Source organism: Chrysemys picta, chromosome 6 (assembly GCF_011386835.1).
Source record: "Chrysemys picta bellii isolate R12L10 chromosome 6, ASM1138683v2, whole genome shotgun sequence".
Classification (NCBI taxonomy): domain Eukaryota; kingdom Metazoa; phylum Chordata; order Testudines; family Emydidae; genus Chrysemys; species Chrysemys picta.
The window spans coordinates 30,959,813-30,983,427 of NC_088796.1; the positions used below are offsets into that span (position 1 = coordinate 30,959,813).

The 23,615-nt window shown below is 38.1% G+C and overlaps 1 protein-coding gene across 3 annotated transcripts in view; it reads right to left on the bottom strand.

The window, feature by feature from the left end:
- The window catches only part of HCN1 (hyperpolarization activated cyclic nucleotide gated potassium channel 1), a 299,288-nt gene that overhangs the window by 85,527 nt on the left and 190,146 nt on the right, over window positions 1-23,615 (bottom strand). For all 3 annotated transcript variants that reach the window (XM_008168717.4, XM_024105633.3, XM_024105634.3), the window contains exon 4: window positions 10,279-10,497. In XM_008168717.4, the coding sequence (XP_008166939.3) occupies window positions 10,279-10,497 (219 nt within the window). The remainder of the gene's footprint in view (window positions 1-10,278; window positions 10,498-23,615) is intronic.

The window sequence follows — 23,615 nt, forward strand, 5'->3', positions numbered from 1 at the left end:
TTTGTCACCATTTGTTCAGAAGCCTATGTCAAGTGACCTGGTGATCTCAGTTGTGTTCCTGGTAGACAGGTGTCCCTATCACAAGCATTACAGCTGGCACTAACTGGCACCCTTGCTAGGAGCCAAAAGAGGAATTGAGTGGGCATGAAGACTAAACTGATTGCTTTTACCCAAATGGTCCCCACTCTGCTTGGCAGGCACATTGGTGTGGGGAGATCTCACACTACTACTTCAATCTTTGTTCAGTCTAGGGATTTTTTCACAGGTGCATGAAAATTTAATGGAGACACACACACACACGAAAAAGAAAAGAAATTGAACAAATTAACTAGACGCTTACTAACTTCACTTTAGGCTCAAATCCTACCTCTCTACTCATAGGTGCATAGGACCCAGACTGGTAGCAGAACCAATGCAGTTTCATTCCACTGTAGAGTTCCTTTCTTTGTGTAAAGTCTATGCTCCCGGCATACTGTGCAGCTGAGATTTGAGGTGGCTTCATCTGTGGCAGCATGGAAGAGGGATAATTTCTTGAGACCTTGATCCTTGTCCCATTTAAGTCAATGAGAGTTTTGCCATTGTTTTCACTGGGAGCAGTAATGAGTCTTTATTTTTTAGGTAAAAAGCTGATTTGTATGGGAATTGGCAGAGAACATGAATTCAGGAAATTCACTATAACTTAATTAATTTCTCAATCACTGTAATTGAAAAGAACAATAACGAGAGGTTGTGTATTTTGTGGCAATTGAGAGGAAATGTTTGATTATTGCCTGTAAGTAAAATGACAGCAGGAAAGCATTCTTGCAAGCAAGAGAACTCTTTCGGGGATAATCAGTGAACAACAGATATTGCCAACAGATGATCGCTTTTAGGCTAAAAAAAATCATTTCATTTCCATCAGTGATAAAGAGCTGATGGAAAGACACATCATACACCTCTTCAGGAAACGAAAGGAGTTATCATATATTATAATGTTTAGGGCACATAATACATAAGGAACTAATCAGGACCCTCCTGTTTCACAGTCACTGATCTCCACATTGCACGTCATACCTTGATCTCTAGGCGATTATACATTACTTTTTTCTGTGAAAATGTCTAGTGTGCTAAATAGAGTAGCAGCATAAGGAGGGGAAGCTGCAGGAGTGCCCTGAGTCTTTAAATTGATGTAAAAATGAATAAAGCAATTTTTAATGATGTTAGTGGGCTAAATTTTTTAATGTTTTTTATTTTTTAATAAATAACTGTCCAAATAAAAGTTTTGAAACAAAGTCATTTTGAACCAAAAAATATCAAAATGTATTGTCTTAACTCTTACAGAATTCTTTATTTCCCTGACCAAAACAATTTGGCAAAACCAATATGAATTTTCTAAACATTTCAATGTTGCTGAATTATGGTATTTTTCTGTATTTTGCCCCTCCCCCCCCAAAAAACTCAGATCCTCTTGTGCTCCACATTTGTATCATTAACTGTCTCCTAATCACTGTTAGCGTATTTCTAAAATGCAATATGATTGCAGCATGTATAGTCATATCTGAGCTTGGTTTGATCTAGAGCAGTGGTAATGGGAAAGGCCACTGGAAACGTACACTGCATTGTATCTGCAATCTCTCACAGATTTGCATTTTTTTTGTATTCCCAGTGTTTTGGGCTGAATTATAACTTCAATTAAGAAAAATTCTAACACTTCTGATGACAAAGAAATATTTAAGTGCATTAACCAATACAGAGCTGTTTTTTTTCCTGAGTCTCCAAAGAGACTGAAAAGAGAGCTTTAAGAATTGGGAATTGCCCCCTTTATCTCTATGGGGTTTTAACCCTGAAACTAATTATGACCATTAAATGTCAACACTCTCAATTATTTCACTGCTGACCACTTTAACAGAAGTATTGGTTTATCCAGTGTGTCTGGGTTCACTCAAAAGCTACATGTTTTAAAGACACTAATAAATGAATGTTCTATCCAATATTTGACTTTTTTTTTGTCTTCAACCAAAATATGGAAGGTGGGGGGAATGTTGATATATCTCTGGAATGGTGTCGGGGAGGGGGAAGTATCTGGGGAAAGCTTCAAAACTGAATGAAAGATCTCAGTGAGATGAGCAGAATGATTTCTTTAAAAATAGGTAAAAACAAGTCTATTAATAAAATAAAAAGTCCATGTCTGTTATCTTTAATTTAAAAAAAAAGAGGAAATACTCTAAAGAATTCAAAACATGCTAAACTTTCTATGCTAGTTTTCTTCTCTCATATTGTATGTTATACTAAAATAAATTCTAAGAAAAGCAAGTTCTTTAGTAGATTAAAAAAAGGCACTTGCAGCCAATAGAGATATTCAGACTATTCATTCGCTGTTCATTCAGTCACAATGTTCCAAGAGTCCCCTGAAACAATGCCAACAATTGTGCATATTAACTTGCAAAAAACATATTTACATGTGCAAATACATGTTTGCAAACACAGATATCATGCGACTTCAATCAATTGGTACTATCCTTTTTTTTTTTTTTTTTTTTTTTTTTCTAATGTCATTGGATATCTACATGTACCACGACAACCAGCTCCTCGCCACCAACACACATAAGTCTGTCTAGATGTCTCGAGAGATCTGCAACCTTCACACCCAGCAGGCAAGTCACCATGCAGTTCTCCCAGTCATCACAAACCCAGCTATCTCTGTTTCTAATGATTGAATCCCCCATTACTATATTACCTATTATATTACCTCTTACCTACTATTTCCTGTCTCTTCCTAATACTGGAGTTCCCCCCTCCAGAGAGGTATCCTCAGTGTGAGAGGATACCATGGTATCATCTGGAAGAAGGGTCCCAACTATGGAATCGTTCCGCTCCGCTCCAGTCTTGGCTGGCTAAGACAGACTCTTATTAAACTGAAGACAATGGGGGAGGGATAGGAAAGAGAAAAAATAAGGTAGGGAAAGAAAAGGACACATAAAAGGTAGAGAGAACAACAAAGTCTCACATCCCAGATGGTGTTCAGGATTTAGTCAGGGCCAGTGGAGGTGGTGATATTATCTGGATCCCTCTCTTTGGACCAGTCTGGTCAGGAAAAATTGGGTTTTCAACTATATAGTGTTTTGTGAAAACTTCCCCCCCCCCCCCCCCAAAAAAAGAATGAGTTTTCACTGAAAACAAACAAACATTTTTCAGCCATCGTTTTAAAATGAAAAGTCAGCTTTTTTCATGAAAAATTTATACAAAAATGATTTCTTTTTTTTTTTTTATTTGTTTTTGTTAACATCTGAACTGGAAAAAAAAATCCCTGTTTTTTGACCAGCTCTGACTGTAATGTAAAATTATAAGGTATGAGGGGCAGGGGGTCTAAAAAAAAGCAGGTTATATAGATAAATATGTGGAAGTTATGTTATATTTTTCTAGAATCATATTGATAATGCTTAGCTTTAATGCATTTCTTATCTAACGGTATGCTTTCATTATGGTTTTAGAATAGTTACAATGTGCACAAAAAGAGTTTTAAAACTTTTTTTCTGTATCTGAAATGAAATTTATTATAAAAAGGTATGTATATTGAACAGCATGTAAAAATTCAGCTAAAAGTACTGCACTTTAAATTTAGCACAGACAGTCTATTTTTACATGAATACATAAATTAGAATAGATTTCCACAGCTAGGAGCCAGTGCACAAAGTGTCGCATAAAGCTCTGTATTGCAAAGGGAAGGTCACACTTCCATTCATTTCCGGTATACTCCTAACTCTTTATGGATCTATACTACATGTCTTGGCTATACAAATTATTATGTTCTGAAGGCAGAGATGCATGTGCCCTTAATTACTCAAACCACAGGAAACTAAATTGAGAGAATCCTAAAATCTGCACAGTGAGAAATATTTTGTCAGCCATAATATAGTATTAGAAAAATATTGAGGCTTGTTTCCTTCTACACAGATGACACAATCAGGACCACTGGTACAACTGGGATAATTACTGGCAGCTATCTCCATCTGGCCTGAATCATATACTTGTCTTCCATTAAAAGGCAATTTCTACCATATTCTAAGACATACTTTTAGAAACAAGAAGTTATATATACCTTCCTCATTTGGGAAAATCATTACTGCATGAGATAACACACAGAGAGAAACAAAGAAAGCAGGTTGTTTGTAAAATCTGAGCCCAGTATAACTTGAAGCTTTCAGAGCTAATTTAATATAATTATGAACATGACTGCAATTGTAATGAGCTTGCTCCACATTTTTATATGGAAAACTGCTAGAAACCTTATCTATATTGGAAGCCAGAAGATCATTTTAAAGGTAAATTACCCATGACAGAGCAATAGATCAAGGACTGTCCCATCTGTCATTATAGAAGCAGTGAAGTCTGTTACAGTTTCACTTAGGTAGGATACAGCAGGGTGGATAGCACTTGGCTGCACAGTACATGTTATCTGAAGAAACTGGTATTTGTTTAAAGGTACAAGGTAAAAATAATCAGAAACCTCTAAGACAGGCTACAACAAAAGCGAATCTAGAGCACAAAAATGGAGTATTATGACAAGAGGAAAAAAAAAACAAGTGAATATTCTAATAAGAATATTCAAATTGATTTATATTCCCTTTTACAAGACGATAAGAATTCTGTTCTAGACAGTAAGTACAATTGATGTACATTTGAAAAGAAGCAAATGCCCATTATCTTATATCTTTGATCTTTAAAATTAAGGTGAATAACCTCTGTGATTTTAAAACATTTTTGAGAACAATAATTATTTCCCTAATATACCACAGACATATTTAATGCCTTTTCCCATTTCAAATTCTGGTCTTTCTCAGAAAAGACCCAGGGTCAAAATACATGCTATATACACCTTGCCCCCCTCCCCAAATCAACAAAAACAAAACAAAAAAACCTAGTACACATTACAGTTATAATGAATGGAAATCATGTATGCAGAACTGATAGAATGAAAAAATGAGCAAGCCTGAGTGACTTTAAGGCCCAGTACATTCACATACCTCCCACAATATTCAAAACTTTTTCTCATCGTGAATGTGCCATAGCACACTTTTTGTGATAGATGGCACATTTACGGATCAAATCTGCACGTACCCTTTTTCAAAACAAGACTTTACTGTTGAAGAGTTATATAGTTGACGACATCCATGCCTGTAGTCCCACAGTTGTCATTAAATATTAATTGATATGTCAGAGTTTTGAGTCCACAATGGATCAAGGAGATTATTTGGCCCTAATTGTGTACTGAAAATATTTACAGAATACTCACTAATAAAAGAACCTACAAATCAATCAGAAATATAGACTTATAGAATACCAATATGCCTTTTGAAATAGAATATCTGAAAAGGTCCTTCCTTTGAATGCCAGCCATTAATTTTTTCCTTCTAGAACAGTGTGTAAATGTTACAGCTATCACCTTTTGAAGTAATACTTTAAACTCATATTGCACCTTTGTATTAAGGATTTTAGAGCATTTTACACAGATTAATTAAATGCAGGAAGTTTACATGCAAACCATTAACTGATGCTCACAAAAGACGACATAGTGAGTTGGTCTTAAGCTGCAAAAAATGCAGAAATCAAGATTTCTAGTCTCGTCTTCTAACGAGTAAATCATATGACGATCCAAGTAAGAACATGAAATTGAAAAATAATCTTCACATACCAAAAACAAAGCAAAGCTAGTGAAGCAGAAGTCAACATTCCACAATTACCATTCTTTTTTAAGGGTTAAGTAGTGCGTTTGAGTTTAATTTTTTTGGCACAGCAGTCATAATTAAATTAGTTATTGAAGGTATGAGACAACAGATAGCATTGACTACATCTGAATTTACTGTAATGATTAGGTGATCACTCGTGGGATTTTTGACAAATTGTTTTCAGCATCAAATATTTCACTGCCACGTAGCTAAGCAGGAAATAAAATCCATGCAGGCTAATGAGCATTAATACACAAAGAATGGGAATAAGCTATATCAGTACAAAACACCTTTATGCCAAGATAACTGTTCACTCTAGTGGTTGTACTGGCATAACTATATCAGTAAAAATCACCCCCCTAACCAAAATAGTTACAACAGTTACAAAAATTACTGTGCCTTAGCAAAAATTCCACTTAATGGTATATTCACCAGTGTCAAAGGATCACTAGTGGTGTTTAACCAGGTGTTAAGTAGGGGTAACATTCAAAACTCTGGTGTTTTAATACAGAAGTTGCCCGATGGAGTAATAAAGATGAAATAGAGTAAATAAAATGTCTAATTTACTTTTATTTAACCCATTATTTTATTTCATTTTGAGTACTTTAGCCTGTTTTGTTTTGAATGTCCTCCTTTTAATTGGGACAGCAGTTTCATCAGGAGGCTGTCCATCAATGTGTTCCCATTAAGAGGATTCATGCAAAAGAATCCTGACTGAGATACTGAGTATTTGATCCCATTTTAAAATATATTTGAGCATGTTGTCCTGTTCATGATAAATATGTTTTTAGTACTCCTTTTTTAAGGTTCCCAGAGCTTTATTGGCATGGGCACCAAAATTCAAAATAATGTATTTTGTACAGGTGAATAGCAGTGTTAAAGAAAAAGGAATCTACCAACACTGGAAAAGAGAATCCATCATTTTTCACTTATATTTTTCTTGACTTCTGCATGTCATAAATCAAATTATTTCTGAATGCTAGTTAATATGTTAAAATGGTATATGTAGTGTAGTTTAAGTTGTGTGAAATAGAGGCCCTAGGGTATTGTTTTAATTAAAATAATATTATGAAAACATTAATAATCCATTTAAAAAATGATAAGCACAGTCTTTGTAAGCAATGTTTGGCTTCTAAATTAACATTCTTGTAGTCAAAATCAGATAGCATTACATAGCTCAAGTTTAGACATAACGGCAAAAAGGTATTAAATTGAATTTTCATTCAACCCTATATGTAAGTAATTTCTTGAACACAGAAATGGATGGAGAAAATCTCCATTTTCTTTCTTTGCTGCAGTTGAGAACATCTGCAATCTTTTTCAGTTCTTAAAGAGAGCTGTAACCTTGTTATTTTACATCATCTTAAGATATTGTAAGGTATTAATGGTGGCACCTATAGAACGCCTTTTAATTACGGCTTAATCATTTTTGATTTCAACAAAGATTGTAATGTTCCTACAGTCTCTGATGATTACACTGATTTTTTCTGCAAATAAGAACATAAGAATGTCCATACTGGGTCAGACCAATGCTCCTTCTAGTCAATATCCTGTCTTCCGACAGTGGCCAATGCCAGATACTTCAGAGGGAATGAACAGAAGAGGTAATCATCAAGTGATCCATCCCCTGTTGCCCATTCCTAACTTCTGGCAAACAGAGGCTAGGGACACGTCAGAGCATGGCTTTATATCTCTGCCCACCCTGGCTAAGAGCCATTGAGGGATCTATCCTCCATGAACTTATCAAGTTCTTTTTTTTAACCCTGTTATAGTCTTCGCCTTCACAACATCCTCTGGCAAAGAGTTCCACAGGTTGACTGTGCGTTGTGTGAAGAAATACTTCCTTTTGTTCGTTTTGCCTATTAATTTCATTCAGTGACCCCTAGTTCTTGTGTTATGAGAAGGAGTAAATAAAACTTCTTTATTTACTTTCTCCACACCAGTCATGATTTTATAGCCCTCTATCATATCCCCCCTTAATCGTCTCTTTTCCAAGCTGAAAAGTCCCACTCTTATTAATGTCTTCTCAAATGGAAGCTGTTGCACATTCCTAATCTCTGTAAAGTGGTCAATTCATGTTTCTAAATAACTCTTAATAAACATATGGATGTTTCCTTACCATAAACTACAGAAGTTTTCAGATTTTGACAATTTAATATGAAGTTAACAAAATGGAATTACACCTACAATAGAAAAAACCAACATATTCTAAAATTTATACCTGGCTAGCAATAGGAAACATAATTTTAACATTCTGCAAATTGACAAGTGTTCATTAAAAAAATCATACTGAAAATTCTCATATATTCTATCTGGCAATCCAACATTGTAAATGCATATTTCTTCTTTACGGAAAGAACATCTGTCAGGCTAATCTATTTGTTCCTTGAGTGCTGTTGCAATGGACTAGATCCAAAGCCCACCGAAATCAAAAGGAGACTTTCCAGTGTCTTAACTGGGCTTGATATCAGGTTCTAGGTAGCACCATCTATTTCTTTAGCTTAGAAATATTTTTTGATTCTGTATTGTTCATCAGCTTAGTCTGTTAATTTATCATATATTTTGAAATGGATTCTAATGAAAGATTAAGTAAAGCACGGTCATATTCAGTTACAGTATTGTGTATACCTCTGATAAGGATTGTTCCTTTAGCTTGCAAATTGGATAAATGGATGTTTCACCGACCAGTTTTTGCTGTTGCATTTTGCCAGCTAAAGATTGCTAAAGTTTCTGAATGTTAAAAGTAGTCTTATATTCCCATTACTAGTAACTTCAGAAAAAGTAAATCAAATCTGCAGCCAAATTAGGATTATGTAATATAAATGTGGCAGACGTGGCTTTATGCTGAATGAGATTTTGTTGTAGTTATTGCACTTTGAGTTCAAGATATTTTGTGAAAACTGATATGCATAGTGGCTTTATTAGATTTCTTGGATTTATATATTAGTATCTTCATATTGATATATCAGTCTTACATGCAGCATCATGGACTTGTTGGTGCTACGGTATCCAAAAGAGGAGAGATATTGCACCTAATGGGGTTAATTTAAGGGCATTTTTGAAGAATGTGAGATTAAATTAGAAATGAATGATGAGAAGGGAGGTTGTGCTTAGTTTCAGATCTGGATTAAGTTGGTGTTGACATGATTTTTGCATCTTTTATCCTATGTTTGTTCCACTGCTCTGCATCAAATAATACTGAATAGATATTTCTGTAGAATCCAACTGAATGCAGGTATTTTTACTACTTATAACAGAAAGCTGTTCCAAGTGGCATGTTTCCTGAAATCATCTCTGCCCCACACAAATAGGAGTCTATATAAAAAAAAGACCCCAATATCAGGACTGTCCCTATAAAATCGGGACATCTGGTCACCCTAGCAAGATTCATCCTTTACTTTCCATAATCTCGGCCAAATTGCTTGTTCAGGGCCTCATTATATTCAGCTTGGACTACTGCAATATCCTTCTCTCTTGCCACCCTATAGCACCCATACAAAATGCTCCTCTTTGCTAGTCAGTTTGATCATATCACTCCCTTCTTCAATTTGGCTCCAAAGGTGTTATCTCATGAAATTTGAGCTTCTCGTCACTACCTCCAAAACACTATAAACTGTGCACCTCCTTACTCTCCCTTGCAATGTTTCACATTCCCTCTGCTCTGCCAGCATTCCCACCCTCATCTATCCATTTGACACTTCTCCCTCATTTACCTCTGTGTCTTCATTAACAACAACACCTATGCCTATTATCACCTTCTCACGCTTGTCCAAAAGGCCCACTTCCCCATTCACATTTAAGTCTCTTTTAAAGATCCATTTCTACCATGCTGCCAACAGTGGATCTAATTGTATTACTTGAAACCAAACCAAACAAACAAAAAAACTGTTGGTTCCTTTCCCCTAAATTCTGTCTATCTTTCCATCTTTAGACTGGGAGCTCCTTGGGGCATACCTTCCTTAATATTTGGAAAGCACCCAGCACACTGTAGATGCTATTGTAAACTAATAAAATATTATTAATTTAATGTGAATAAGGACTGCAGATCTGACCCTCTGAAGGGTTTTCAGAGTTATCTCTAGATAAAGCTCATTAATCTTGTCAGCATAGAAGTCTCTAAGACATGGAACATCCTGGTAGGGTGTTGGTGTCTGGGAAAAACAGCATCAGCTTCTGAATATTTTAGAAGCTGAAGAAAGCCACTGCTGGCCACTGCAACAACATAATTTCCCATGTTCAACTAGTGGTCAGAAAAAAGTTCCCATTGTCTTCAAGGACTAGAACTGATGCAATACTTATTACACTAAACAATAAATTAAAAATCAGAAAATATTGTTCACTCATATCCAAATTCTCACCCAGGGCACGGGCACACAGATCTGCATAAGCATTGACTACCACGGAGTTGCACCAGGGATGAATTTGGCCCATTCTTATATTTCTGCATGTTCAGTAAAGTTAACTGCAGTATTCAACTCTACTAGGCTACAGCATATGGATTTGTGACTTATTTCACATTGAACACAACTTGGTAATCATTCTTGAAATGGAAGATTCATTTTAAAGTAATTACCTTCTCTTGATATTGTCGTCGTGAGGAATCCAAAGACTGAATTAGGGCCGTGGCATGACCAACAAACATGGCATAACACGTAGCCCCCACAATCATACTCAACATGGTAATCCAGAGATCGGACATGCTGACAGGGGCCCGGGCTCCATAACCAATACAAAGCATGTGGCTCATGGCTTTGAAGAGTGCATACGAATACTGCTTTCCCCAGGAATCATTCTGCAAGAAAAGAGAAAAGTGACACAGCCAGCGAGAAGGTGGAGGACAAAGTATATTTGACCTATGTAACAGGAACATTATAGATCATTGGTTTTGAAGGAACATCCTGGTAATGTACCCTCTGTGTATAGGAAAGAGATATTCTGTTACATAAAGCATTGGGAAGACTGTCAGATATTACTTAGCACAGTGACAGAAAATAAGTGGATTATTTTAAAAACAAATATTTTTTCTCACACTTGTATGTTAACCTAATTAAGCTAAGGATAAAAGTCAATTTTATTTTAAAGTCCAGTGCAGGGAGTTTAGAAAGAGCTGAGCATCCAGACCTTCCAAGAACCCAAACGCAATATTTTGGTTTCATGTCCAGTAAGACAGAAAGAAGCAATGTAGGTCTTTCTTTCTTTCTCTCTCTTTCCCTAACTAATTGTTTATGTTGTTGCCATCTGTGAATGTGATAGTATAGAAAATACACAAAGCTGCTTGCGGGGTTTTTTTTGTTTGGTTTTTTTTTTTTTTTTAGTGTATTACCACTTTCATTTGGAATTTTATTTTCTAAAATTTTAGACAAAATTCTGCCTGTTGAAAAGAGGTTCTGCTCCCCACCTGTGAACCCACCATTTCTGCAGGTAAAAACCTCAACTATATAGACCTTTCAGGCTCCATTTGAAGAAGTGTAATTAAACCTCTCTACAAATGAAAGGTATCCCACACTGTGTCCACCTTTAAGAGTTATTTGGTTCCCACACTGCCTTTTTATCCTGTGTTCTGCCTGCAATGAAGTTTCAATATAATACGCTATAGATGTCCTCACTCACAGTTATTACAGGAGCCATGCATTTTGTTTTAACAAGTTTAAATAGATAAATGTCATTTACAATACATCAGCATTTAATAAATATACAATGCATCAACACTGGCTTATGGCAATTTTAACAAACTGCTACATCATTTTCAGCTATTAGCTATTTCACTTCCTAAGAACACCTTTGATTCTCATGGGTGAATGATGTGTTTTTCTACTTATTTTTCTGTCTGTGATATTCCTAATATACATCAAAAACATCACAATTCACAAAGAATCTATCTACATATGATCTGCACTAATGACTAAACATCTTTCACAGCCACAGATACAGAAACAACTTTAGACTGGGTTAGATTCATGAATTCTGCACATATGACATGTATCTATCATTCTGGATTCCCTCTGAGATTAGAAAGTACCTACAGCTCATTCACAAGCTTTTAAAACTGTATAGGTGTTTGCAAAGTGCTGCTTTAGCCTTGTATAGGCTCAAAGGAGCTATGTCTAAACAAGACCAGACATTGTAAAGCTGACAAAGAAGCCATGGGACTTATTTTGGATTTTTCCTATTTTCTTTGCCAGAGGAATACAACTAATACTGCTTTAAACCAGTTAACCATCTGTTGCTCTTATTAACAAATCATGCTATGAACCTCACAGTACAGACGAGAAAAAATGATCTCTGCCACAGACAGCTTCCAATATAATTTCAGACATGACACAATGAGGGTGTGTGGGAGGAAAAACAATGATGAAATCAACAAGATTCAGTGGTTACTCAGCAAAGGCCATTGCACAGCACAACATAAGCAAACAAATTGTTTTTCTCTCAGAGAAATTTGGGGAGGTGTAACACACATACACACACAGGTCAACTACATTCACTGGAGTCAGCACGGCAGAACTGGGTCTTTAGCAGTGACTTATATACGTAAACTCAGATTTTGTTGCACTCATCCACTAACCCCATTATTTTTTTACTTAATAATCAATTAATTCCTAAAAAGTGATCTGGAAAATTCTGGTGTGTGTATGAGAGAGTAAGAGATATGCTGATTCAATACTATTTTTGGAAGGGAAGGTGGAGTCTCAATAGAATTCAAGATGCTGCTTTCTTTGTTCATTGATCTGTCCCCAAATATAGCATACACTTAAAATAAAATGTGCGGTTTTCATCTTTTTCAAGTTAAATACATCACACTAATACCAAGTTTAATCTACAGAAATAAGAATAAAGATGATCTCAGTATTTTCAATGCATGTTGTTTAAGCCTAGGGTTCGTCAGCATCGGCCTTAGATTTGTCAGTGTCACAGGTTGGAATTTTCCACAACCGGACGCCAAAGTGCTGGTCTTTGCTATAGACAAAAGTGCAGAGTGCATCATTCCTCTGTTACCAGAGTATAGAATTCTCTGCATGCAGCATTTCCCCACCAACTCCATGAGGCAATTTTATGTGATGCATTCTGAACTAATACTGCTGAATTACCCAAAGTCCATATTATGTAGCTAACCACGTTTTGTTTACACATTCAGCTTTTCTTTAATATAATTGTTGCCATTTAAAATATTTCCCTAAATGACCCATATTCTGTTCTTGCTGTGGGAAAAAAACCCTCTATCCAGCCTTTCCAACTGATAGGTAAAAAAGGGCATTTAATTTCTTCTTTGACAGTGAGTTGATCACTGGTTCCAGATTAGCAGTAATCGGTTTAAACTGTTTTAAATGGAATGACATTAATTTGGAATAAACTATTAAAGACAGTAACTGTGAGAAATACCAAAGCTGTTTATCCAAGGATTGATTGCATAATCTAGCTTGATGACACTAGGAAATCCTCAGATGTGTAAAAGCAGTGATCACTGATCATTTGCAATTAGTTTTGGGAGTATAAGCATTAATTTAGAGCGGTTATCCCACAGAGCACATTCAGCACACTGCACTCTTGATGTTTAAGGGTCTTATACATTGAGAGTACACTTGTTTCCTCTGATCGAAGGATGTTATCCTTTCCCTCATAACTCTACATAAGCCTGTTATAAATAACTGTTTTATAATATGTTAACTTCTCAGCTCATAAGCATAATTTCACAGAAAGGTTATAGGACACATTTAGGGGACAAAAAAGGAAAGCTAAACTATGTTGCTCAATGGAATAAGAGTTTCTGTTTTAGTGGAATCTGAAGAGGTTATTACTAGAAGATTCTGTTGTCATCAGACAAATCAATTCTACTCCCACGTTGCAGTCCTTGCCTCAGGCACAGCTTATCATTAGGGCTAAGATTTTATCACGGTTATTTTTAGTAAAAGTCACGAAGAGGTCACAGGCAATAAACAAAAATTCACGGAGCCCATGACGTGTCCATTACTTTACTAAAAATAGTAAAGGGGGGGGGGGGGGGAGGTGGGTAGGGAGCAGGGCTAGGTGGGGGGGGGGGGGGAGGAATGGAGTCCCATGGGGGGAGGGACTGATAGGCCGAGCCCCCCAGCATGGTGCAGCAGCCGTTGTGGGGAGCGCAGCCACAGGGGGCACACAGCCCCCACTCCAGAGCAGGCCCATCTACAGAAGAGAGGTGTGTGGCCCCGACTGCAGCCCCCACAAAGTCCCAACTGCAGCGACGGGGTGGAACACACGGCCGTGGGAAGCCGCAAGGAGGCACACGGACCCGGGTGCAACTGCTGGGCAAGGGTGCACAGCCCCAGCTGCAGCCCCCAGAAGAAGCCATGGGGCTAGGGGCTGCAGGGTCCTGGTTCCAGCCAGTCCCAGCAGGGGAGGGGCGCACAGTCCCGCCTCCTCCTCCTGAAGCCCTAGAAGTCACAGAGGTCCAGTAAAGCCATGGAATCCATGCCTGCCGTCACCTCTGTGACTAAATTGTGGCTTTACTTATTGTCAGTCGGCCTTCCCTTGCATTCAGATATAAACTGATTTAGAAATCTTGCAGCAAGCAGGTTATTTCACAGATGGCAGTGGGGTTTTCCCACATTCTGATTCCACTCTTCCCCCACCCCTTCCAGATTATTCTAACTGCAGGTATCAAAGGAAGGTGCAGGTGAGTTTGCAAGGGCATGCTTTACTCACTGTGGACCAGACATATTTGATTTGAACTACTAGGGGGAAATTAAATTGTTGTATCCAAAATCTCTGATTTTGTTTCCCTTCCCTCCCCTTAATATTGCAGTAGCACCCAGGTCCCTGATCAGGACTAGGGCTATACTGTGCTAAGTGATGTATAAACTGAGGTAGACATAGTCCTTACCTCAAAGAGCTTGCAATCTAATCAACGGAATGTTTTCAGGAATGACCACTATAGCATCTGTGGACTTTGTGAAAAGACGTATGTTAAGAGGGGTTTGATAAAGGGAAATTGGGAGCCCATTATACTAGAATAGAAATAGTTTAAAGCGCCGGAGTTTTAGCTGGGCCCATTTTTGCTATAAATGCACTGCAATATAATGTAACGTATAAAGTACTACAAGCACAAAAACAAACAACAAAAAATTCCACTTGAGGTCAAAGAAAGTGTAAGGAGGCAAAATGTATCTTTACCAGCTGCAATGTAGCTCAGTAGTGGCTCTAGAGAAATGTCCTACCAAAATCTTGAGGACACGAGCCAATGCTTATGGAAGTCAACTGTAGTCTTTCCAACAACTTCAATGGGCATTTGATTAGGCCCTAATACCCTAAATTTGATTCTATTTTAACTTTCTCATTAAATATTTATCTAGAATACCATACAAGATGGGCACCTAGAAACTGACTTCGAAAAGTTCTTAAAATTAAAATTCAATTAAGAAACTAATCAACCATGCATAGCACAAGCATTTGCATAATATATTAAACACTCTTACAAAAATTGAGAGTTGAGAGAGGACTGTATCTGCATGTTTACAATAGCACTGGTAATTAACACCCAAAAGGAGGAGAAGGAGAAAGAGGTTTGGAATAGGAAAGAAGTGCCATGCATTCTTTATCAAGCCATGTGTCACCCATCCTGCATGTCCAACTCTTCTCTCACCTGTTACACTTTGTTACAGAGAGAAGTTTTATCATACTCAGAGGGTTCTAATGCTATGGTTGGCCACCTATTTGAAATCAAGTGTGATACTTCTTGCTTATGCTGGTGTAAATCAGAGTAACTCCTCTGAGTCAATAAAGTTACATTGGTATAACACTGGGGTAAAATGAGATCAGAATCAGTCCCTTAAAGTGTAATCTGCAATTTGACTGTTAATGCGCATATTGATGGTTACTGTTGTCTACCAACTTGCTCTACCTCTCAGAATGGGGGAGAAAAAACGTTGGCATTGCATTTCACAGCAAAAAAAGTCTTGTTGAGAGAAGCAATGACTGTATCATCCATAGCTATCTATCCATCCACATGCACAGTGTGGCGATACATATTCACTATACAACAAAGTAAATACACACACACACACATTTATATATTTACTTTGTTCAGAGTTGCTATATGACTTTGCTGTCACTACACTACACTACAGTTTTGCTGCTGTGTCCCACATGCCATCAGTTAAACAAAAAACAAAGCAGGATCACAAATCTTTGTCTTTGTTTTTTGGTGCAGCAGACCCATCTTACAGGCTATGACTGCCACTTTCTTCGTTCATTTGTATCCAAGCTTCAGTGGGGTTTTTTTTTTGGGGGGGGGGGGGGGTGAGGGAAAGGGAAGGGAATTGGTTTTGTTTTTTTAAATCCTTTCACTCAGTCTAGTATCCTTAAGGAAATGCAGAAAGGCTGTTTTTCCACTATTCCATTTTCCTGACATTCTCACTAGTACCTCTAGGGAAAAATCTTTGATTCCAAACCAACTCAACTTTCTTTCCATAAAATATTGCCCACAATGCCACAGAAATGATCAACTGTGCTTTTGGTTTTGCACACATTACATGGCCCATCTTTACATCTTTTTAATATGTTTAACTTATCATTTAGGGCACAGTGACGTGTTCACACTATAAAATGACTTCACTTTTTCTGTGGTGACAGTGGAGTATTCTATTATCTTCAATTCTGAGCATACACATAAAACCTTTGACCTTTTGTTTCCTTTGCCCACAGTTCTTGCGATTTCTTCACAAGTGCCTTTTTGACCACACTTTTAAATTCTTCTAAACTTAAGGGAATGTTAATATCCACCTCCTCATTTTTTAGAGCTTGTTTTGATGCTTTGTTAGCCACCTCATTTCCAGGTATTCCAATATGCGCTGGAATCCATGCTATTGTTACACAGATACCTGCTTGCATTATTTCCATAGTTAGGAACATTATTTCACTTATGTCATTTCTGCTTCCTGGAGTCTCTGTTCTCATTGCCACTATAACTGACAGGGAAGCAGATAAAATTACAGCTGCAGCTGGCTGCACATCTCTTACCCAGGTTAGTGCCACCAATATCCCATTAGTTCAGCCATTGGAATGGTCACAATTTGATAGCCTTTGAAATTTCTGGATTCAAAGACTAGGAACACAGAAGGCTGTTGCTACTCTACCTCTGCTGTCATATTTTGATTCATCTGGACCTATTTTTCATAAATAAATTCAGAAATGTCATTGGTCATAATGTGTTTTTATTCTTTCCCTCAGTTCTTTCATGCCATTCCAAATCCACAAATGGGAGAATAATTATCCAACTGTAATTTGATTTCCCATGACTAATAATTTTTAGTTCTCTCAGTTTTTCTTTTTTATGTATCTCCTTTGCATATTTTTTGACCCTGATAGTATGAGAAAGTCTGTGGCAACCTAAATCATTTTGTCTACTCAGCTCCCAGCAGTCCTCATAAATTGGTTGTGTACTTCTATTTTCACGATTTTCATTTACCTTTCCCCAAAAGGTTAGATCTAATAGTTTCACCCTTAGATTTATAGGTGCTTCTCCAGTGGTTATTTGCAACACACACACTGGTGTTATCATTGCACCACATGCGAATTGCAGAGCTGAGGCCTGGAGCAGTTCCAAGTTTCTAAGAATTGTTTTTGAGGCTGAACCACAATCTTGGCATCCATAAAACTGGTCTTATCAATGCTCTATACCATTATAATCAGTACCTTCTTATCTGCATCCCATTTGCTTCCAGCTACACTATTAAAGTTCATCCTACTTTTACACTTTTGGAAAAGTCACATAGGTAATATCATACAATTTAATTTATCAAACACTACTCCTAGGAACATAAACTTTTTAACTATCTAAATTTTTTCACCATAAAAAAAGTAAGTTCCATTCTTCCCTAATTTTCTTCCCGTTAAAAAGCATTTCCTTAGTTTTTGCAAGTGAAAATTTCAATCCCCAATCATTTCCCCATTTGGAAATTCTCTGGAGTGTCTCATTTATCTTTTCCACAACTATTTTAAGTCTTTTATGCTTAGTCCATATAACACAGTCATCTGTGAAAAAGGAAATACGTACTCCCATCTACACACTTTCCGTGAGGTCATTTATCATAATGGAAAACAAAGTAGGGCTTGTAATAACTTCCTTGCGTTTGATTTTTAATCTTCTAGGTTTTCGATAAAGCTTTTCCCCCTTTCACTTGTATAATTTTGTCACATAAAAAGTCCCTTATCCACCAAAACATTCTCCCTTTTATTCCAATTTTGGCTGGTTTATAAAGGAGGCCTTCCCACTATAGCATTTCATATGTTTTTTCAATGTCCAGGAAGACTGTAATCATAAGAACATAAAAATGACCATACAGGGTCAAACCCATGGTCCATCTAACCTAGTTTCCTGTCTTCCAACAATGGCCACTGCCAGATGCCTCAGAGGGAATGAACAGAACAGGGAAATTATTAAGTGATCCATCCCCTGTTATCTAGTCCTATCTAATGGAAGTTGGAGGTTTAGGGACACCTGGGGTTGCATCTCTGCTCCTCTTGGTCAATAGACATTGATGGACCTATCCTCCATGAACTTATATAATTCTTTTTAAACCTAGTTATAGTTTTGGCCTCCACAACATTTCCTGAAAATGAGTTCCACAGGATGATTATATGAAGAAATAAGTCCTTAAGACTGACTGAAAAAATACAAATTGTAATCCTGTTAACCTAAATATACAATACAGAGGAAGAATCAAACACTTTTCTCAAAGGTCTGCAGAAGTGCAGGAAGAAATATTTAATGAAAATAAATATAGGAGTTCATTTTCAAAGATTTCATAACATTAAATTTGGCTGGGCAAACAAGAGAAGCAGCCCTAAGGTTTGTTGATTGATGAGGGGAAGAAAAACTCAAGGTCAAAGCCAAGGCATGTGACTTAATGGTAGAGAATTTAAATCCTTCAAGAAACCTTTTGAATGAGAATTTTAAAGATTGGGGGATAATGACAGAGATTCTAAAATCTTATGTGGACTAGAGAGACAACAACTTTATTTTTCAGATAGTTAAAAGTTGATAGACATGATGTTATAGGTATTGTAAGTTGACAGATCTGGAGTAACGAATCGATCCATTTATGAAATGCCATTATAATGGCATCAAGAAAATCTTTCAATTTACAATGGTTGACAATGTGTTATATAGCACAACTCTTAGAGGCAGTTCAAGGAGCAGAGTGATATAAACCTGACTAGCAACTCCACAGTATGACTTACTAGGAATTGTAAGTGGAATCTCCAGTTTGCAATGATATTTACAAGCATTCTACAAAAATGCAGCAGCAGCAGATAGGGAACCTAGTAGGAAATGGCATGTGTGAGTTCCGTACACAGCTCAGAGTAGACAACATATTATGCAGAGTTCCTGACCTGAAATGATAAAGTGTCTTAAAGATAACATAGAAAACATTCTTTGGCTTTGGACCTTTATTCCTTTGGGAGGTGTCATCATTAGTCTCAGAATCACTGGTGACTGGTGGAAGTCATGTACAATAAATCACTAACTAGACAGCATAAAAGACTATTATGAATATGTCTGCCAAGAAAAAATAATTACCCTCCAAATACTAATCAGAGCCTACTGTTTGTCTTCGCTGGGAACATTTTCAGTTTTAGGTCCACATAGACACAAATTTACTTTATTCACATAAGTAGTCCCAGTGAGTAGTTCTCTTGGGTTGGCAGGATCAGGCCCTTAATAAGAAATTCAGCAAAGGAAATATTTGATTGTAGATTATAATTTTTTTAGCAATTAAGTGGGAATGGTCAATAAGTATGTATTGTTCTCACTTTACATATAGTGAAACAAAGGGCTTGTCTATACAAAGCAGTTGCACTGGTTGAACTTCAGGTAAAAATTTAAACCAGATTAGTTAAACTGATGCAAGCCCCTTATTTCAATTTAAGAGTAGATGATACTGGGATATTTGGGTCCACATTTAAACTAAAGCAACATAATCCAGCCTTAAACTGATCTGAGTGTCCGCAAGAGTATTGGAACAAGTCTAATTAAATCAGCTTAAATGAATGAAGTTTAAATCAATGCAACTTTCTAAACCGACCTAAAACAAAAAGGCTAAGTGACTTTCAGAAGGCTACCGAAAAACAAAAAGTCCATGTCAGAACAGGGATTAGAATTGAGGATTTCCACATTACCAGACCTGTGTTTAAGAATTAGACTTGCCTTTCTCTTAATGGTAAACCACAGTTTTGTACAGATCAGGGCCGGCTCTGAGCGCAGCAGGGGAGGGTGGAGAGCCCGGCCGTGGGCCGCTCTCCCCGGTGGCCAGAGCGCTGGGGGGAGGGTGGAGAGCCCGGCTGGGGCTCCACTCTCCCTGGTGGCCAGAGCGCCGGGGGGAGGGCGGAGAGCCCGGCCGGGGCTCCGCTCTCCCCGGCGGCCAGAGCGCCGGGGGGAGGGCGGAGAGCCCGGCCGGGGCTCCGCTCTCCCCGGCGGCCAGAGCACCGGGGGGAGGGCGGAGAGCCCGGCCGGGGCTCCGCTCTCCCCGGCGGCCAGAGCACTGGGGGGAGGGCGGAGAGCCTGCTGCGGCTCCGCTCTCCCCGGCGGCCAGAGCGCCGGGGGAGGTCGGCGAGCCCACTGCGGCTCTGCTCTCCCCGGCGGCCGGAGCCAGAGCACTGCGCCACCCCACTCCAGGTGCCGCCCCAAGCACAAGCTTGGTGGGCTGGTGCCTGGAGCCGGCCCTGATACAGATGAATGGAGAAAATACAGAAGTTTCTTTCATTAGTCTAAGAAGGGATTCATTTTACACCATATCTTTTGACTGTGGGGTGCATAGTTGTTATGGTCACAAATTCAGTCCTGTTGTTAAAAGCTTTAAGAGCCCTTTCCCAGCTAGTTGACATTCTACACTATTGTATTATGAATTGATAACAGGAAGCAATTGAGTTTCCATTCTAAGTCCTATTGTGGCACCACAAACAGAAAATGTATTGTCCTCAGAATGGATCAGGGTTCAAAGATAATTTATTTTCCTACCACAATTGAGTTTAATTGGAAGATGAGATCTTGAATTATGACACCCTATAAAAAGAGGTGCCCAATAAGGTTCAAAAAGTCATCTAGGGCAAATATTTTACAAGCACCAAATTCCCACTTTCAAAAGTGATTTAGACATTTATTAGCCTAAGTTTCATTGAAATTCAATGTGACGTAGGCGTCTAAGTAACCTATGCACTTTCAAAAATTTTACCTCTGTTATTTTATAGGAAAACATCCTCTAATACAAACAAACGAACAAACAAACAGAATGCAGGAAAGAAATAAAACAGCTAATTGCACTCCCTTTGCATAGCACCATAATGTAGTTGACTAAATTCTAACTTTCAAAAGCTATACACCTTTGGATATAGAACATCAGATGACACTGCTCTACAGCCAAAATGCTTCTGAAATAAATGTAGTCAAACTTTACTAATTCTGGGTCACTGAGAACGAAAATTATGCTTAAAATTGTTGATTGGCTCTAGTTTTCAAGATATGCTATTGAGTCAGTATGGTGGAGGATAAGTGAGTTATAAAGGGAAGGGATCTCAATTTAAACCAGAAATGACTAAAATACATCTTTGACTGGATCTATGAATAAATCTATGACTGGGTTTGGACAGTACTTGCATTTTAGGTAAAACAATGAATGATGCAATCTGAAGCTGGTATTGCATCATACACGATATGAATTGCATCATGTTATTCCTAGAAGTCATGGATGATGCAATCATAACGAAGCTTACATCACTCTGCTGAACAAATTGCCCTATATCAGCTCTAGAAATCATACAGTGTCGTGCTCTCTTATTTGTCAGTGTCTGATTTTGCAAAGGGACACATTTCTGTTTAGCCAAAGTGAGCAGAGATGCCTTGTACTTGTGTGAACAGTGCAGATAACTTCTGCTATGTTTGTAATGAAGTGACTTCTGCATCACAAAAGCGCAGTATAACCACTATGGTTAAGAAAGCCTATCACCTTTATTTTGGCTGCAAAATTGGAGATCAGGACAAGAGGTGGGCCCCACACATATACACTTGTGCAACAAATCTTCGCCAGTGGTTGAACAGGAAAAGAAAATCTATGCCTTTTGCAGTGCCAATGATTTGGAGAGAGCCAACAGATCATACCAGCAATTGTTACTTCTGCATGGTGCCTCCAGTTGGGAAAGGTGTGTCAAAGAAGAAAAAGTGGACTGTGCATTATCCAAACATTCCATCAGCTATACACCCAGCAACCCCCGGAGAAGGACTGCCAGTTTCTGATGCACCAGAATCATTCTCACTTGAGTCAGATGAGGAAGAGGAAGAGGATGAAACTTCTGGTCCTGAACCATCAATGTCACATGACCCACATTTTCTCCCATCCTCCTCCTCTGAACCACACCTCATAACACAAGGTGAACTGAATGACCTTGTCAGGGATTTGGAACTACCCAAGAGTAAGGCAGAGCTGTTGGGCTCCAGACTACAGCAGTGGAATCTCCTGGCAGGTGATGTTAGGGTTTCCATGTTCCGTGACCGTCAAAAGGATCTTGTCCCATTCTTCTTCGTGGAAGGTGATCTTGTAGCCTGCAACAACATCGATGGTGTGATGGCAGCTCTCAACATCGTTCACGATCCAGATGAGTGGAGACTGTTCATTGATTCATCGAAGACGAGACTTAAAGCTGTTTTACTGCATAATGGCAATGTTTTGCCATCAATTCCAGTTGGTCATGCAGTCCATACGAAGGAAACCTATAACAACATGAAACAACTTTTGAGGTGCATAAACTATGACTAACATCAGTGGCAGCTTTGTGGCGATTTGAAGGTTGTTGCTCTCTTGCTTGGTCTGCAGACTGGATACACAAAGTACTGCTGTTTTCTCTGCAAATGGGATAGTCGTGCAAGAGATTCCCACTACATCAAGAAAGATTGGCCACTCCGACAGTCATTGGAGCCTGGGAGGAAAAGTGTGCAGCATCCACCACTTGTTGAATCAAGGAAGATTTTGTTACCACTCTTACACATCAAGCTGGGTCTGATGAAGAATTTTGTCAAGGCCATTGACAAAACACAAGCAGCTTTCAAGTACCTCCGTGGAAAATTTCCAAGGTTAAGTGAAGCTAAGATAAAGGAAGGTGTCTTTGTTCGTCCTCAGATTGGTGAACTTCTTCGAGATGATGCATTTGACCATGCACTGCGTGGCAAGGAAAAGCCTGGAAAGCCTTCCAGTTAGTGGCAATAAATTTTCTCGGAAACAACAAGGCAGTTGGTGGAAAACCTCCTCAAGGCATACAAAAACCTTGGTTGCAACATGTCACTAAAGGTACATTTTTTGCACTCTCATCTAGAGATTTTCCCACCGAACTGCGGAGCAGTGAGCGACGAGCACGGCGAGTGATTTCACCAGGACATTGCAACAATGGAGAAACGCTATCAGGGCAAATGGAGCCCATCAATGCTTGCAGACTATTGCTGGACAGTGACAAGAGATGCTCCATTTAATGAATACAAGAGACAAGCCAAGAAGCGTTGAGTAGACACTGAATAGGACTAAACTATGTACATAATAGTTTTTTGCCTTTTGTTTCATAATACATTTTATTTATATAACCCTTTTGCTGAGTTTTAAAGTGTTACATAAACAGGACAGGTGAAATATTATCATGTAACGCAACCATAAACACATGAAAAGACCTAGGTTTACAATTTATGATTAAAACTCTACTATCTACACAATATACATAGACATAAAATGTAAAAACTGAAATATCTTAGAAGCAGTAGCCAATCAGTTGTTTTAATTGTCATATTTGAATTCAGCACATCAAAATATATAATAAATAGCACATTTTATCTCTGAAGCAGACGACTTCTCAAAAATTGTAGACCAGTGTGATTGCTGGGGATCTATTGAAAAGCTC